Raw genomic sequence first — 17,144 nt, 5'->3', positions numbered from 1 at the left:
GTGGGGAATGGAAGGATCAGTCAGAACTGAAGAAGCTTCTTGGAGCAGAAGAGAAACGTCTTAAAGGAAAAATCAGAAAGCCAAGTTGCCTTTTGATAAAGGTTCTTTTGGAGGAACCTGGTTGATTGAGAATCTCAATCATTTATATATACTGCTCAAAAAAATAAAGGGAACACTCAAAGAACACATCCTAGATCTGAATGAATGAAATGTTCTCATTGAAATCTTTGTTCTGTACAAATTTGAATGTGCACAAGAGCATGTGAAATTGTCAATCAGTGTTGGTTCCTAAGTGGACATTTTGTGTTGTGGTTATCTCTGGCCCAGCTCCTGCCCCAAGGACTGTGGATGTGGGGGAGACATCCACATGCTGCAGGTCTGTTTTGCCCCCGGTAGAATCTGCTGAGGAAGGCTCCTCTGACCAAGAAGACATGAGTGACAGGGAGGAGGAGAGTGTGGCAGACAGCTCAGAAGGAGATCAATTATCTAGCTCCTCCTTGGATTCAGAACAAGAGTTAATGATACAGCCACACATGCGGAGAGCGATGCATAGGCAACAACAACTGAGAGATTATTATCAAAGAAAATGAGGCCACCTGTGGTTGGGTGGGGCTGTGGTCATTAGTGAGGCTGCTATAAAGAGCAGCCTGTGGGTTTGACCATTGTGGAGGATTATCTGATCATTGTGTTTCGTGACTGCTTTACTGACTTTGACCTTTTGTGTGCTGATTTTTTCCCGTTTTGAAACTAAACCAGGGCAAAGTGTGTTTCACTTTGTGAAAGAAGAAGGACTGTGAATTGCCTCACAGCTGCAAGCTAAGTATCACAGAACTGATAAGGGACTTGTACAAATTACCAGTTTGTTTGGAGACGAGTGCTCTTTGCTATACCAAAAGAGGGCTTGGTTTAAGTGAATTTTCATTATAAAGAACATTGTTTTGAATTTTCAAACGTGTGTGTGTGTCTGAAATTTGTACCTGTGAATTTTTGGGAGGAGTCTACCAGAGAGCCCGACAGAACAATTTTGATTTCACAGAAGTTTGATGATGATAATAATAATAATAATAATAATAATAATAATAATAATAATAATAATAATAATTTATTAGATTTGTATGCCGCCTCTCTCCGAAGACTCGGGCCAGCTCACAACAATAAGAATAATTATGTTACAATGGAAACAAATCTAATATTAAAAAACATCTAAAAAACCCATCATTTAAAAACCATGTCAGGCCAACCTCTAACTTCACATAATAACTTTGGGACATTTGATTTACTTGGAGTTATATTGTGTTGTTTAAGTGTTCCCTTTATTTTTTTTGAGCAATATGCTACTTGATGCTCACCGAGTAACTGTGCTCATGTTTCTAAGCTAGCTTCTGTTGTGAGTGGTCCATACCTGGCTAAGCTGGTCACGGATTTTGAGGGCCAGAAGACAGATGAATACTGGCATTGCAGGGCAGTGTTCTTGCTATCTCAGTCTGAGAGTGAGAAGGGGAATTGGAGACCAAGGAACCACCAGAGACTGTAGCATCCCCAGTTATGGGACTCAGTGAGTCAGAGGATGATGGGGAATCAGAGGAGGAGGCCCCATTGTTAGATGCAAGAGTCCGGAGAATGTGGTCTAGGCAGGAATATCTGAGAAAGACAGGGTTCTTGGAGTTAATAGATCTATGGGACACTTGGTCACGCCTTGCCAGTATATAAGGGATTTCCTAAGGGAAAGGGTGTGTGGCAGATGACGTTCCTCATCATGGATGCCGACGAACCAGAGCTGAGAGGACTTTCGGAGTTACAATCCTTTCCCTTCCTGCCTGTGTTATGCTTTTTCATGAACTGTGAGTTGGTTCGAGCTGCCAGAGACATTTCAAAAAACTAAGATTTATAACCCTCTGGCTCACAGTGTTTATCTTCAGCTCATTAGAGAGAAATGTGGTCAGTTGGACATTCTTTAGAATTAACCAGTGAATTGCATCTTTCGTTTTCACAATACATTTGGCTTGTGATCAGCTTTTGAACAGCGTGTCGTGGCTCTTTATTTATGATTGTGGCCCGGCCCAGACAGTATAGGAAGCCCAAACATGCAAACATGCAACAGAGTAGGATGTCCTCTAAGTCAGTGTTTCCCAACCTTGGCAACTTGAAGATATTTGGACTTCAACTCCCAGAATTCCCCAGCCAGCATTTGCTGGCTGGGGAATTCTGGAGTTGAAGTCCAGATATCTTCAAGTTGCCAAGGTGGGAAACACTGCTCTAAGTGAATATATTGCCTGGAGCAGAAATATATTTCAACGTCACCGACTGCTGTCCAAAGATCCCTTTATGTCTGAAAGTCACACCAAGGAACACACACAGAAACCGATTGTTGATTTTATTAAAAGAAAAATGAGGTAAGTGGAACAACGTCAGACCTGACGATTCTCCCAAAGCAAAACCCACTTTAATACTTCCAGCGAGAGGCTTGTCTGAATTTATTCCTGTCCTAAAGTCATAATGATCACTGCAGCCTTTAGGGACCGAACAGATGGAGGAAGAACCCAGAATGCCACTTTGCTCGTTCCCCCTCCCCTCTTCAATCCTGTGTGAGGATGGATTGATTGTTTTTTTAAAAAAAATATTTTTATGGACTAGAGTTTCAGGTGTAAGATTGAAAAGGCCACATTTTCACTGTGGTTCTTTTTGCAACCTCTACAAAAGAATTGGTGTGGGGTCAAAAGGAAAAGCTGCTTTACAGGTTTTAAGCTGGTGGTTACAACGTTTTTGGAATCAAGGACGCCGTTACATGTTAGTGCGTGTATTTTTCAGGAAGGAAGGGAGGGCGGGAGGGAGGGGGGGGGAGGAAGGAAGGAAGGAAGGACAAAAATGTGCAAAGATGGATGTGAGAATCTCATTCGTGGAAGGACTGTTGTGGGATAACTGTGATTCCGTGAGTGTTCTAGGGGTTGTTTATCTATTCATTCAATGTTTATGCCACCCAACTCCCTAGGGACTCAATCAAAAATATAAAACATCCAAATAATACTGAAATCTCTAAAAGTGATTTAAAAAACCATTTAAATCCATCAGTTAAACCCATGCATACCATTTATGGCTGGATCGCGATGTTTACCACCACCAAATCAACGGCCCGAAGCCTGCCGAAAAAGCCAAGTTTTTCCCGCTTTCTGGAAGGCCAGTAGGGTAGAGGTAGTCCGGATCTCAGGAGGTAACTGGTTCCAGAGAGTCAGAGCCGCCACAGAGAAGGCCCTCCCCTGTGGATCCGCCAGCCGACACTGTTTAGCTGATGGGACCTGGAGAAGACCAACTCTGTAAGCCCTTGCTGGTTGCTGGAGCTCTGCGGTAGAAGGAGGTCTCGAAGATAGTTTGGGATTGTTGGGAAAAATAATCTCCAACGCAATGTGCTGCCTGCAACACGAGCCACCATGGAAGCTTAGCTGAGCATCTATTTTCTTTAATGAAGACATAATTGAAAAAAGAAAGGCACTGAACTTAGCCCTGGAGGGAAGATCTGGTGGAAATTCAAGTCCACCATCACAGTCCCATTAAGCCTGTTGTTTTGGAATGTTTTGTTAGTATGATCTGTATTGATCAGCGTTATTTTAGACCAAGAGGTCTTCAAACTTGGCAACATTAAGACTTGTGGACTTAACTCCTATATATGCTGGCTGGAGAATTCTGGGAGTTGAAATCCACAAGTCTTAAAGTTGGGGGACTCCTGTTTTAGACTAAAATATGTGCTTTGTGGAAGAATTTATATCTTTCTTTATACTAGATTCCTTTCAATCTTTCAGCCTGCTGCAAGTCACTCTAGATCAGTGTTTTTCAACCAGTGTGCCGTGGCACACTAGTGTGCCGCGAGACATGGTCAGGTGTGCCGCGAAGCTCAGAGAGAAAGAAAGAAAGAGACAGAGAAAGAAAGCAAGAGAGAAAGAAAGCAAGAGAGAGAGAGAAAGAAAGCAAGAGAAAGAGCGAGGAGAGAGAGAGAGAAAGAGAACAAGAGAGAGAGAGCAAGAGAAAGAAAGCAAGAGAGAGAGAGAAAGAGAGGGAGGGAAGGAGAGAGAGAGAGAGACATAGAGGGAGGTAGGGAGGGAGAGAGAAAGAGAGCAAAAAAGAGAGGGAGGAAGGAAGAGAAAGAAAGAGGGATGGAGAGAGAGAGAAAGAAAGAGGAAGGAAGGGAGAGAAAGAGGGAGGGAGAAAGAAATGGAGTGAAGGGGAGGAAGAGAGAGAGAGATAATTTTTTTGACCAAACTTTGTTTCCCCACCACCACCCCGCTCAATGTGCCCCAGGGTTTCGTAAATGTAAAAAATGTGCCACGGCTCAAAAAAGGTTGAAAATCACTGCTCTAGATATCGAAGATGTCTTTTCTTACTATTCTGGCCAGTAATCTTTGGACATAATTTGGGGAAAACTTTTGAGGTCTACTGCAACATATCTGCAGGCTGGAGAAGGCTGTGAACTACAGCGAAAGGTTCGGCACTTTAAAAAAAAACGCAACTGGGAACAAGATTCTCCCGTCTTGATTTTGAGAGGAGCTCGGTTGGTTAATACTGTGCTACAAGGATCCTCCCAACCCAGACCCCAATTTGGTTTCCCCTCCCTGCTTTTCGTATTACGTTGAGGAGGATGGATTTTAGCGCTTTGCAATGTATGGGGGAAAAAACAAAACAACTGCATTAATACCAAATTACTGTTGTTGTTTTTTTTAAAGCAGGGAAAAATAGGTCTTTGGTTTAGAAAGAAAATTAAAGTGGTGGGGAGGGGGGGGCACAGTTATTACTGCTCCTCCCAACTTGGATCCAAGGCTAGCTCTGAGAATTGGTGTGCGTTGTTATTATTATTATTGTTGTTGTTGTTCTTGTTGTTGTTGTTATTACAGTGGTACCTCATCTTACGAACGCCTCTTCTAACGAACTTTTCAAGATACGAACCCGGTGTTTTAAGATTTTTTTGCCTCTTCTTCTGAACTATTTTCACCTTACGAACCTAAGCCGCTGCTGCTGGGATGAAGGGGTTTCTTTCCCCCCCTTTTTTTGAAGAAAGAAAAGGGAGGGGCGGCTTGGAGGGGGAAAGACTTTGCATTAACAAAAGTAGAACAGTGTGCTTGCAGAGGCACTGAAAGGGTGTCTTTTGAAGAAAGAAAAGGGAGGGGCATCCCCTTGCCTTTCTTCCTCACCCACTCACCCTTTAGCCTAGCCTTGCTTCTTCCACCCGCCCCCTTTAGCTGCTCCTCCCTGCCCTCTGTTCGCCTCCCTTCTAAAGTTTGGGATTCTCCTGAAGGATTTGCACGCATTATTTGCTTTTACATTGATTCCTATGGGAAACATTGTTTCGTCTTTCGAACTTTTCACCTTACGAACCTCCTCCTGGAACCAATTAAGTTCGTATCATGAGGTACCACTGTATTATTATTATTTATTAGATTTGTATGCCGCCCCTCTCCGTAGGTGTGTGGGTGTGTAGACTCTCCCATCACAGCTATAGGCCCACAGGTAAGAGTGCCGCAGGTTAAGTATCAGCTATGCAACTTGAGTGGGTCTCGGACAGCTCCTGGTGGCCAACTCGCCAGGCCTAACTCTGCCATGGGACAATTCAACGCTGAATTAATCGTTTCCACTCAGTTACTTTTATTGTCGGGGGTCACATTTTCTTTGAAATTAATGTAACGCTTGTGTTTCTGGACTGACTTAATTTTATTATTATTATTGGCAACGGTTCTCTTGAAATTCATTTCACTTCTGCATTTTTTGAATGGTCAGCTGGCTGTGGAAAGTTGTCCCATTCCAAATTGTGTGTGTGTGTGTGCGCGCGCGCGCCACAGCTGTGTGCTATAGGTGTAGTGTGTCTGCAAGAAGAAAGAAGGAAACACAATTCTACCACTGGGGCAACCAGTTTTGAAAAATGGGATCCCAAATCTTTTCATTTTCTCCACCCAGCAAGGCACGTGCCCCCTAATTCCTACCAGAACCCCCAAATCCCATCTCTGCAGATTTTATTGCAGAAGTGCTGCTGGTCTTCACATCTGCCAACACCCCCCCCCCCCCAAAATAAACCCCACCATTGAAGTTTCCAGCACTTCCTCTCCTGGCCGAAGGGCAATGGAAAGAGCTGCCCTGATGTATCCCCAGTTGGTGTGCTGGCTCTACTGTTCATTTACTTTTTAAAAAGAAAGGGATTTATTTCATTGGCCACCAATGGCAACTTTCAGGAATTAATTAGGGCCATTTCACTGGGGCAGGTCGAAGTGCAGCTTCCTTCTTGGAGCAGCAAAACACTGAGGAGGAAAACAGTAGGTGGGGTTGAGGCGGGTTGTGTGTGTGTGTCAAGCAAGCCAAGAGATTGTTGGCTTAATCTGTGCTGTGAGAGACCAAGGAACGGGGGTAGAGAGGCACAATACCGGACCTAAGAGAGGCACTCCAGGCTGGGTTTGGTTCAGCCCATCCTGGGAAACCGAGGTCTGTTGAACACCCAAAGGCTGGGAGTTATGACCACGGGTGCTGCTTTTTTAAGCCAGGAGTCTCCAACTTTGGCATCAAAGCTGGCTGAGGAATTCTGGGAGTGGAAGTCCCCAGGTTTTCAGAGAGAATTCGTGGTAATGAACAGATAGGCCAGAGGTCTCCAACTTTGGCAATTTTAAAGGTTTGTGGACTTCAGCTCCCAGAATTCCTCAAGCTAGCTCGCTTGGGACTTTGAAGTCCACAAGTCTTAAAGTTGCCAAGGGCGGGGTTGCGTGTATAATTTTTTTTTCTATCGCTGTCCGTCTCCTGCAGACTAGCCGATGAACCGACGGCCCCTGGAGAAAATGGGGAGAATGGGAACAGCCCCTATTTACCACGGCTGTTGGGAATCTTGGATTTTTTGGGGAGTGGGGGAATGTTAAGTAACAGACAAACTGGCTCACGACATACATCAACCCTTTATCTCCCCCCCTCCTTTTAAATTCCATGACCTCGTGGCACAACAGTACCATTCATAATCTGGATTGAGTGTTGAACAGAAAAGCGTTAGTTACAATATTGGTCCAGTCACTTTCTTGTTAAATAAATAGGTACGGCTACGTGGCGTCCATAAATTATTTTAAGAAGTGGGGGGCGCTGCATTCCTAAAGTCTTTCGCAACTAGAAGGATGCCACAGCGCCTTCCGCCGAAGTCTGGGATTTTTTAAAAATTAAAAATTAAAAAATTAAAAAGTCACTTTCCAGCGGTTCTTGGCAGGTCCACGTTGTCGGGGGTTGAGAGAGGCGAGTGGCCCCTTTTTGCCCTCCGCGATGGGTGTGTGCGTGCGTGTCCTCTTACGTGGAGGCAGGCGAGTCCATTGTGGAGAGGATGCGCACAATCTCGGTCCGTTGGGTGGGCGATATGTGCTGCGTCATGTGGACGATGGAATCCATGGCTATCTCGGGGTTAGCCTGGACCAAGCTAAGAGAAAGGAAAAAGAGGAGTAGTAAAACTCAGAAGGGGTACAAACACTCCTTTTGGGGTGACCAGCTCCGTGATCAGACCATCAAGTGCAGGGAGTTCTCAACTTATGACAACAATCGGGATCAGAATTTTCACTCGCTAAGCAAAGATTTTTAGTATATTTAAATATTTAAATATTAGATTTTTTAATGTACTGTATGCTTTGTTGTGAACCACCCTGAGTCCCAGGAGAAGGGCGGCATAGAAATCTGGTGAAAGAAAGAAAGAAAGAAAGAAAGAAAGAAAGAAAGAAAGAAAGAAAGAAAGAAAGAGATAAATGTACATATAAATTTCTGTTGTATATTTAGGAAGGAAGGAAGGAAGGAGGAAGGAAGGAAGGAAGGAGAGAGAGAGAGAGAGAGAGAGAGAGAAAGAAAGAAAAGGAGAGAGACTTCTATGCCATCCAATTTACGGCATAGGGAGGTCCCTGAGCATCGTGTAGCAATTCTTACCTTCGTATCTGTTTGAGGATGTAGTCCCTGGAAATGTACTTGATGTTCTCGTCAACCACCGAGCGGGCACCTTCCTCCTCTGCCAGCTGTTTCTCCAGCCACTCCACCAGGTCCTGGTTGTTATCCCACAAGTAGGCCTGCCAAAAAACACAACAACAACTACAGCTGTTGACTAGCTTAAGGGAGGCGAGACCTAGAGCAGTGATGGCGAAACTTTCTTTTTGCTCAGGTGCCAAAAGGATGCACATGCCCGCGATAGTGAGCAGGTGTGTGCCCACACTCATTTATTTATTTATTTATTTGATTTATATGCCGCCCCTCTCTGAGGACGGCTTAACAACATATAAAAATAACAATAAAATACAGTGTCTAAATGCAATTAATTAAAACTACATGGACAAATCTAAAATCCCCAATAATGTTAAAAATCTATCATACTCATTCAAACAGCAATCATACAAAAACATTCCATCAGCCAGGGAGCCACGATCTAATCGCCCCAAGCCAGGCAGCGTAAATGAGTCTTCAGACCCATTCATTCATTCATTCATTCAATCAATTTTATTTACTTACTTACTTACTTACTTATTTATTTATTTATTTATTTATTAGATTTGTATGCCACCCCTCTCCGTAGACTCAAAAGGCGAGGAGGGTGGGAGCAGTGCAAATCTCTGGAGGAGCTGATTCCAGAGGGCTGGGGCCTCCACAAAGGAGGCTCTTCCCCTAGGCCCCACCAGATGACATTGTCTGGTCGACGGGACCTGGAGAAGGCCGACTCTGTGGGACCTCACTGGTCACTGTGTGGACTGTGTGGATATAATGCAATGTCTTCTCCCCACACGGGAGACGGATGGCTATGGATGGTGAAAAATGTGAAATCACATTCACCATCATCAGGCTGAAGTTGTAAGCTTCGTGCTGCTGTAAATATAGTGTTAGGATTTGGAAATTTCTGGCAATGTTTCGACAAGGTCCCACTCGTCATCTTCAGGCTGGTGTTTCTGTCCTTGTTCTAGGGCGAACACAGCGAGACTTGAGCTGCCTTCCTTCTATAAATACTGGTGGCTGGGTGTGGTTTGATGGCTCAGCAATTGCCTGCTGTGTAGAAACTTCCTGGTGAGTCAGTGGGGTAACAACTGGAGTTGTTGATGTAGCTGAGGTATGCTGATTAACTAATGGTTGTAGATTAGGCGTGATATCCTGAGTAGTTGGAGCTTGCAGGCTACTTGATTGTTTTGCAATGTGTGTTCTGAGTCTGATTTCAGTTTTTATGGCTGGGATACGTTTGAGGGCTGGTTTCCAGATGTCTGGTAGGCGGGAGGTATCATCCCGCTTGTTCATATTTTGGGGATGTTTTTCTATCTCGATGGCTTCCATAATCTTTTGCTGTAGTGTTGTTTTGGAAATTAATTTGGTACTGTCAAAATCAATTTCATGTCCTGTAGTTTTGAAGTGTTGGAAAAGGGAGGAGGTTTTTTCTTTTTTCCTTAATGCATTCTTATGTTCTGCAACACGTGCATTTACTCTCCTGTTAGTTTGTCCAATATATGTGGCTGGGCAGATTTTACACAGTATTTGATATAAACTCCCTGGTTTTCTAGCTGGAAAACCGAAATCTTCTGCCTTTCTTACATGTACCCAGTCCACCACCAACCCCTGGCAACCCCACTTCTGAATTAATGAACATCAGAAGAGGGATCAAAATGCCGCCTGCCGTGGGGTGAAATGACTCTAGCGGTAAATTTAGAAGGAGGGTGGTGGGGGGAAATCAGAAGGTAGCAAGATCAAGCTCATTTAGTCCCCTGTATTTGCTAGGTAGTTGACTATGTAATAATTCAGCAGTGTGTTTGAACCCTAATAGCCATCTCACTGCTTCTCTTCGCCTTTCATTTTCTTTACAAATCATTTAAGAATCGTTAATGGTTTCCAGGGGGAGAAAAAACCCCAAGTACCACCATTAGCGCTCATTCATATTTATGTCATTTTATTTGGGTAATTAAACACCAAAGCTCATCATTTAAAGGTGGACTATCCTTCTCTGTTATATTGCTAATGAAGTCCAAGTCACAATGACAATGAATTCCCCATCATGATTTAATAGCTGCTGTTGTCCTGTCAGAAAGCTCCCCGTGAAGGGGGTGGTGGTGGGGCTTTTCCCCATCTGGAAACATCTGCTGGCCCTTTAAGGTCAAACTTTCGGCCTGGTGACTCTGCAGCCCACTGTATACAATGCAGAAAACTGGCTCGCAAAAGCCACAGTTAAGGGAGAAATAAAGTGACTCCAGCTCTCAGCAGCATCCTTTTGCAAAAAAAACAACAATTGCTGCCAACCTGCCTTCCATTGAGGACCTGTATACTGCACGAGTCAAAAAGAGGGCTGGGAAAATATTTACTGACCCCTCGCATCCTGGACATAAACTGTTTCAACTCCTACCCTCAAAACATCGCTACAGAGCATTGCACACCAAGACAACTAGACACAAGAACAGTTTTTTCCCCAAACGGCATCATTCTGCTAAACAAATAATCCCCTCAACACTGTCAAACTATTTACTAAGTCTGCACTACTATTACTAGTAGTTTTTTCTCATCATTCCTATCACCCATTTCCTCCCACTTATGACTGTCTGACTGTAAATTGTTGCTTGTGTCCTTAAGATTTTTATTAATATTGTTTCTTCATTGCTTATGTACCTGATGATTCTTGACAAATGTATCTTTTTCTTTTATGTACACTGAGAGCATATGCACCAAAGACAAATTCCTCGTGTATCCAATCAGACTTGGCCAATAAATTATTCTATTCTATTCTATTCTATTCTACCTATTCTATTCTATTCCATTCCATTCTACTCTAGTCTAATCTATTCCATTCCATTCCATTCTATAGATCTCTAGGAACACAGAGATATTTATAAGGCAGGGATAAGTTGATTTTGAGTGGATTCCCATGTTTGATTTAAAAAGGGGCAGGACTTGGACTTTAACTTCCACCCCTTTCCAATACATTTGCTTTGTGATTCTTTCCAGAAAGGAATTAAAAAGTTCTGCAAAAGGGGAGGAATTTGTTTCAATGAACAGGCAGTTATTTTCTTACAAAATTTAGCAAGGTGAATTTATGAAATCCACAGTAGGCAAAGCTCATTATAAAAAAATATAAAAATATCCCAACGGTCCACTTTAAAAAACACATTTTGGTGACTTGTCTATTTGGACACAGCAGAAAAATCTTTCTTCCAGCCTAAACTCGAGGTGTTTCTAAATGATCAATGAAGCAGCTGGCTGCCCCATCTCCCAGCCAGAGCTGCAAATGTCGGCCACTCTTGTCGGCCTTTGCAAAGCAAGGATTTGCTCAAGATTCCCAAAGCTTTAGTTTAGACGAATATTTAATACCCTTATTAATCATTTTTAATCCGTTTGCCTTTAATTAAGAAACAGCATGATGCTTTCCTATCAACATATGCCAGGGAGCAGATTAATTGTGGCTTAAGATAACTCTCCTTGATTGGTGTAATGTATTAGCTAACTAGATGCAGGCTTCATATATATATATATATATTTATATTTATATACACACACACACACACAAACACACACACACACAGCAAGCTGCTAAGGCTTTACCTTCCAATGCTCTAAACTCTCCAGAAAACAAGTAACACACATCCACACACATATACCAGAGAACTCCTGCATGCTGGGGGACGGCAAAAGTACCTCCAGTTTTGTGCAAAAATGGGCCATTTTTCAACTGTTTGTTTACAAAAATGGAGGCATTTTTGCCTTCCCCCAGTCCCAGGAACTCGTGCAGGCTCCCCAGATCTTTGCTCACCCCATTTTTGTAAAAAAACCGAGTGAAAAATGGCCCATTGTTCACAAAAAGAGGGCCATTTTGGCCATCCCCCAGCACCCAGGAGGCTTCCCAGACATTGTAGAAAAATGGGATGCAAGGGGCGGTGCTTTGGGACAGCCAAAATGGCTATATTCGGTGCACTGACATTTCCACCTTCTTTTAGGGGGGAGGAAAGGTGCATCTTATATGCCGAAAAATACGGTAGTTAGATAGATGGATGGAGGGAGGGAGGGAGGGATAGAGAAAAAAAGAAAGAAAGAAAGAAAGAAAAGGATAAATGTACATATAAATTTATGTTGTATATTTAGTTTTAAGTAGACCTCTACAAACCTGGAGGTAAAAATCCAGGGTATAAAGTATACCTGTAGTCTGATTGACTGCACTAAAACTAAGAATTTTTGGCACAGGATATGGAAATAATTGGATTTGTCTATATAAGGGACCAAAACCATGTCAAACAGAACCATTCTCCCTCAACTAAGTACATGGATATCTTTCTATGGAGGCTTACCTAGGACAGCTCAGGATATATTGCAGTAAGATACTTATTTTCCCCTGTAAATTTCTCTTCCAAAGCCACTGCCGCACAAGGCCTGCTTATAACTACGCAGTTTTCTTCCTAGCAACCTCTAACACCCAAATACTCTCAGTGTTAAAACCAAACGGTGCTTCAATCTAAATGGAATAGAGTACAGTGATCCCTCGAGTTTCGCGATCTCGATCTTCGCGAAACGCTATATCGCGATTTTTCCACCCGATGACGTCACTCTCTTCCTTCCTTTCTCATCTTCTTTCTCTCTCTCTTTCTCTATCTTGCTTCTCCTCTCTCACACTCTCTTCCTCACTCTCTCATCTCTTTCTTTCCTCTCTCTCTTTCTCTATCTCTCCCCCTCTTGCTGGCGGGCGGCGGGCGGGCGAGCGGGGGCACCAGCGAGGAGCCGGGGTTTCCCCTTTGCATGGGCGGCTGGGAACCCCGATCTTTGTCTGCTCGCTGCTGCTGCGCCGAGCAGATCAGCTGCTTGGGCGGCCGAAGGAACCTTCCTGGGTCTTCCCCCTCTTGCTGGCGGGCGGGCGAGCATCAGCGAAGAGCCGGGGTTTCCCCTTTGCGTGGGCGGCCGGGAAGACCCAGGGAAGGTTCCTTCGGCCGCCCAGGAGCTGATCTGCTTGGTAGCGCAGCAGCAGCGAGGAGCCGAATCGGGTTTCCCCTTTGCGTGGGGCGGCGGGGAACGCAAACTCCACCATTTACGCATGCGCGGCCATAGAAAAAAAGGCGCGCATGCGCAGATGGTGTTTTTACTTCCGCAACCCTACATCGCGAAAAATCGATTATCGCGAGGGGTCTTGGAACGGAACCCTCGCGATAATAGAGGGATCACTGTATATTCAACCATCCCTCTCCTGCTTTAAAATTACGCAAAAGAATAGCCCAAATTCCAGAACTTGAAATAATTAGTTGCATCATGAATAAATCAAACCATGTTTTCCTATTTTAAAATCTTTAAAAAATTTTTACAGGTCAATTATACCTCCGAACAAAAACTTCCACATATTTTTCTAGATCCCATTTTAACCAAAGATTTCAGCAGGTTTTCCCTTTGATTTTTTTAGCCATGAGGGTGACATCAACACAAAAAACAAACAAAGCCAAGGCAGAAACAGAGATAGATAGATAGATAGATAGATAGATAGATAGATAGATAGATAGAGAGAGATATATACGATAGATAGAAAGATAGATAGAAAGATAGATAGATAGATAGATAGATAGATAAATAAATAGATAGAGAGAGAGAGAGAGAGAGAGAGAGAGAGAGATACAGTAGATAGATAGATAGATAGATAGATAGATAGATAGAAAGATAGATAGATAGAGAGAGAGAGAGAGAGAGAGATACAGTAGATAGATAGATAGATAGATAGATAGATAGATAGAGATAGATAGATAGAAAGATAGATAGATAGACAGAGAGAGATAGAGATACAGTAGATAGATAGATAGATAAATAGATAGAGAGAGATATACAGATAGATAGATAGATAGATAGATAGATAGATAGATAGAGAGAGAGAGAGAGAGAGATACAGTAGATAATAGATAGATAGATAGATAGATAGATAGATAGATAGATAGATAGAAAGATAGATAGATAGAGATAGATAGATAGATAGATAGAAAGATAGATAGAGAGAGAGATACAGTAGATAGATAAATAGATAGATAGATAGATAGAAAGATAGAAAGATAGATAGTAGATAGAAAGATAGATAGACAGATAGATAGATAGATAGATAGAAAGATAGAGATAGATAGATAGATAGATAGATAGAAAGATAGATAGATAGATAGATAGATAGATAGACAGAGAGAGAGAGATACAGTAGATAGATAGAGAGATAGATAGAAAGATAGATAGATAGAAAGATAGATAGATAGAAAGATAGATAGATAGATAGATAGATATAGATAGATAGATAGATATAGAAAGATAGATAGATAGAAAGATAGATAGATAGATAGATAGATAGATAGATAAATAGAGAGAGAGAGAGAGAGATAACATTAGATAGATAAATAGATAGATAGATAGATAGAAGATAGATAGAAAGATAGATAGATAGATAGAAAGATAGATAGAGATAGATAGATAGATAGATAGATAGATAGATAGATAGATAGACAAGAGAGATACAGTAGATAGATAGATAGATAGATAGATAGATAGAAGATAGATAGAAAGATAGATAGAAAGATAGATAGATAGAGATAGATAGATAGATAGATAGATAGATATGATAGATAGATAGATAGATGATAGACAGACAGACAGACAGAGAGACATACATGGATATAGATATGGATAGCTAGCTAGAGATAGATATGGATATAGAGATGATGGACAGATAGACAGACAGATAATACATACATTAAAAATATATATTGGGCTGTACCTTAACTGTTCCTTCGACTTCACAAACCAGCGTCTCAGCATTGCCTGAATTTGGCCATCGGTGAGTTCAGGATTTGCCGTGTGGATCTTTTCTTGACCAAGTCCTCCAGAAGAAGACGCCGTATTCTCCAGTAGAAGAACGAGCGGGAGGTTCTCCATTCTAGCACATCCTGGGGCACAAACAGGGATGGGAAGAACAGCACACAGAGAGAGAGAGAGAGAGGAAGTTCACAATGATGTTGGAGATCCAAGGCCACAAGTCCCACCTGACTCCAAGACAGCGGGGAAAAAAATATTTTGCAGGTGAAGATAGAGGTGCCACGTCCATAACCAAAACAACGGAAACCAAGATCAAAGGATGTTTTATAGCATGAAGAGTTGATGTGTGTGTGTGTGTGTGCGTGTGTGCGTGTGTGGGTATGAAGCCCCCATTTGTTCAACTGTTATCTCTCCAACCTGACTGAGATTTGCTCTAATCTACATTATGGATTCTCGTTTTTCAAGACAAGAGCTAATCTCCCGTCAAAACAATGGAAGTTTATCATGCATTTATTTTCACTTATCACTGCCACCTTGGAGGCCTGAGATGTAAATATTTGGGATCGATAAATAAATAAAGTGTGCAATAGGGTTGATATTCCTGGAGGGGTCTGTAATATGGTAAATGATTTAGCTTTTACTAGATAAATGGTCAAAGCAATGGAAACTGCAGTTTAATGTTTCCAAATGTAAAATAATGCACTTGGGAAAAGGAATCCTCAGTCTGAGTATTGTATCGGCAGTTATGTGTTAGCAAAAATTCAGAAGAGAAGGATTTAGGGGTAGTGATTTCTGACAGTCTCAAAATGGGTGAGCAGTGTGGTCGGGCAGTAGGAAAAGCAAGTAGGATGCTTGGCTGCATAGCTACATGTATAACAAGCAGGAAGAGGGAGATTGTGATCTCCCTAATATAGAGCACTGGTGAGACCACATTTGGAATACTGTGTTCAGTTCTGGAGACCTCACCTACAAAAAGAAGTATTGACAAAATTGAATGGGTCCAAAGACAGGCTACAAGAATGGTGGAAGGTCTTAAGCATAAAACGTATCAGGAAAGACTTAATGAACTCAATCTGTATAGTCTGGAGGACAGAAGGAAAAGGGGGGACATGATCGAAACATTTAAATATGTTAAAGGGTTAAATAAGGTTCAGGAGGGAAGTGTTTTAATAGGAAAGTGAACACGAGACAAGGGGACACAATCTGAAGTTAGTTGGGGAAAGATCAAAAGCAACGTGAGAAAATATTATTTCACTGAAAGAGTAGTAGATTCTTGGAACAAACTTCCAGTAGACGTGGTTGGTAAATCCACAGTAACTGAATTTAAACATGCCTGGGATAAACATGTATCCATCGAAAATAAAATACAGGAAATTGTATAAGGGCAGACTAGATGGACCATGAGGTCTTTTTCTGCCGTCAGACTCTATGTTTCTATGTTTCTAAATCTGGGCACACACAGGCCAAATTCCTCCCCCCCCCCAGAGAAAATTACTATATGGTGCATTTTCTGTTCAAACAAGATTCTTAAATTCCTAGGACAATCATGTATGTACGATGGAGGACAGCCTCCTCCTCTTCCTCCTCCTTACACAACATGGTTTGATGGGGCAACAGAGCCTAAAAGAGCAATTAACTCGCTTTTAACTACGTAACGAGTCCTGTTTGGGCCATGAGCAGTTTATTTCAAGTTGATATGGAAACGCAACGTGACAGTGCCTTGTGCTGACTCTTTTTCTTTTTTTGGCTTCTTAACACACACGTAACACGTAACTATGGCAACTTCACAACTTGTGGACTTCAATTCCCAGAATTCCTAAGTCAGCCATTTTGTCTCAGGAATTTCTGGGAGTTGAAGTCCACAGGTCATAAAATTGCCGTCGCCTGCTGTAAGAAGTGGAAGAGAATCATGGGATAGGAAGGGGCCTTTGAGGTCCTCTAGGCCTACCCCCAATTCAGCACAGGAGTCCTCAGACCATTTCAGACAGACAATTTTCTCATGGAAACCTTGACTGGAGGGTTTTGTTTTCTTTTTCTTTAAAAAGACTTCTATTTAAATTATCCTTCACCTTGGTAAAAAAAAAAACCCTAGACACACATACAGCCTGGGAGAAACCCCACTTAGCAGCAGCGACTGTGAAAGAGATCTTGGAGTCTTGGTGGATAATCAACTAAACATGAGCCAGCAATGTGCAGCAGCGGCCAAAAAGCCAACACTATCCTAAGCTGCATCAACAGGGGGATACACTCCAAGACCAGGGAAGTCTTAATACCACTCTACTACGCCCTGGTCAGACCACACCTGGAGTATTGCATCAGTTATAATAACCACACTTCAAAAGAGACATTGAAACTCTGGAGAAGGTGCAGAAAGAGCAACCAAAATG

At 42.4% G+C, this 17,144-nt stretch overlaps 1 protein-coding gene across 1 annotated transcript in view; it reads right to left on the bottom strand.

The window, feature by feature from the left end:
- Positions 1 to 5,675: 5,675 nt before the first annotated feature.
- Positions 5,676 to 17,144, bottom strand: part of ACACA (acetyl-CoA carboxylase alpha) — a 312,028-nt gene continuing 300,559 nt past the window's right edge. Inside the window, 5 exon segments of the mRNA XM_070735330.1 lie at positions 5,676 to 7,420; positions 7,915 to 8,051; positions 14,720 to 14,742; positions 14,745 to 14,813; positions 14,816 to 14,888. Of these exon segments, the coding sequence (XP_070591431.1) occupies positions 7,294 to 7,420; positions 7,915 to 8,051; positions 14,720 to 14,742; positions 14,745 to 14,813; positions 14,816 to 14,888 (429 nt within the window). The 3' untranslated portion in view covers positions 5,676 to 7,293.

This window comes from Erythrolamprus reginae, chromosome 1 (assembly GCF_031021105.1).
Source record: "Erythrolamprus reginae isolate rEryReg1 chromosome 1, rEryReg1.hap1, whole genome shotgun sequence".
Classification (NCBI taxonomy): Eukaryota; Metazoa; Chordata; class Lepidosauria; order Squamata; family Dipsadidae; genus Erythrolamprus; species Erythrolamprus reginae.
Note: the sequence above shows the minus strand (reverse complement) of the source record. Positions and strands in the feature narration are given on the sequence as shown.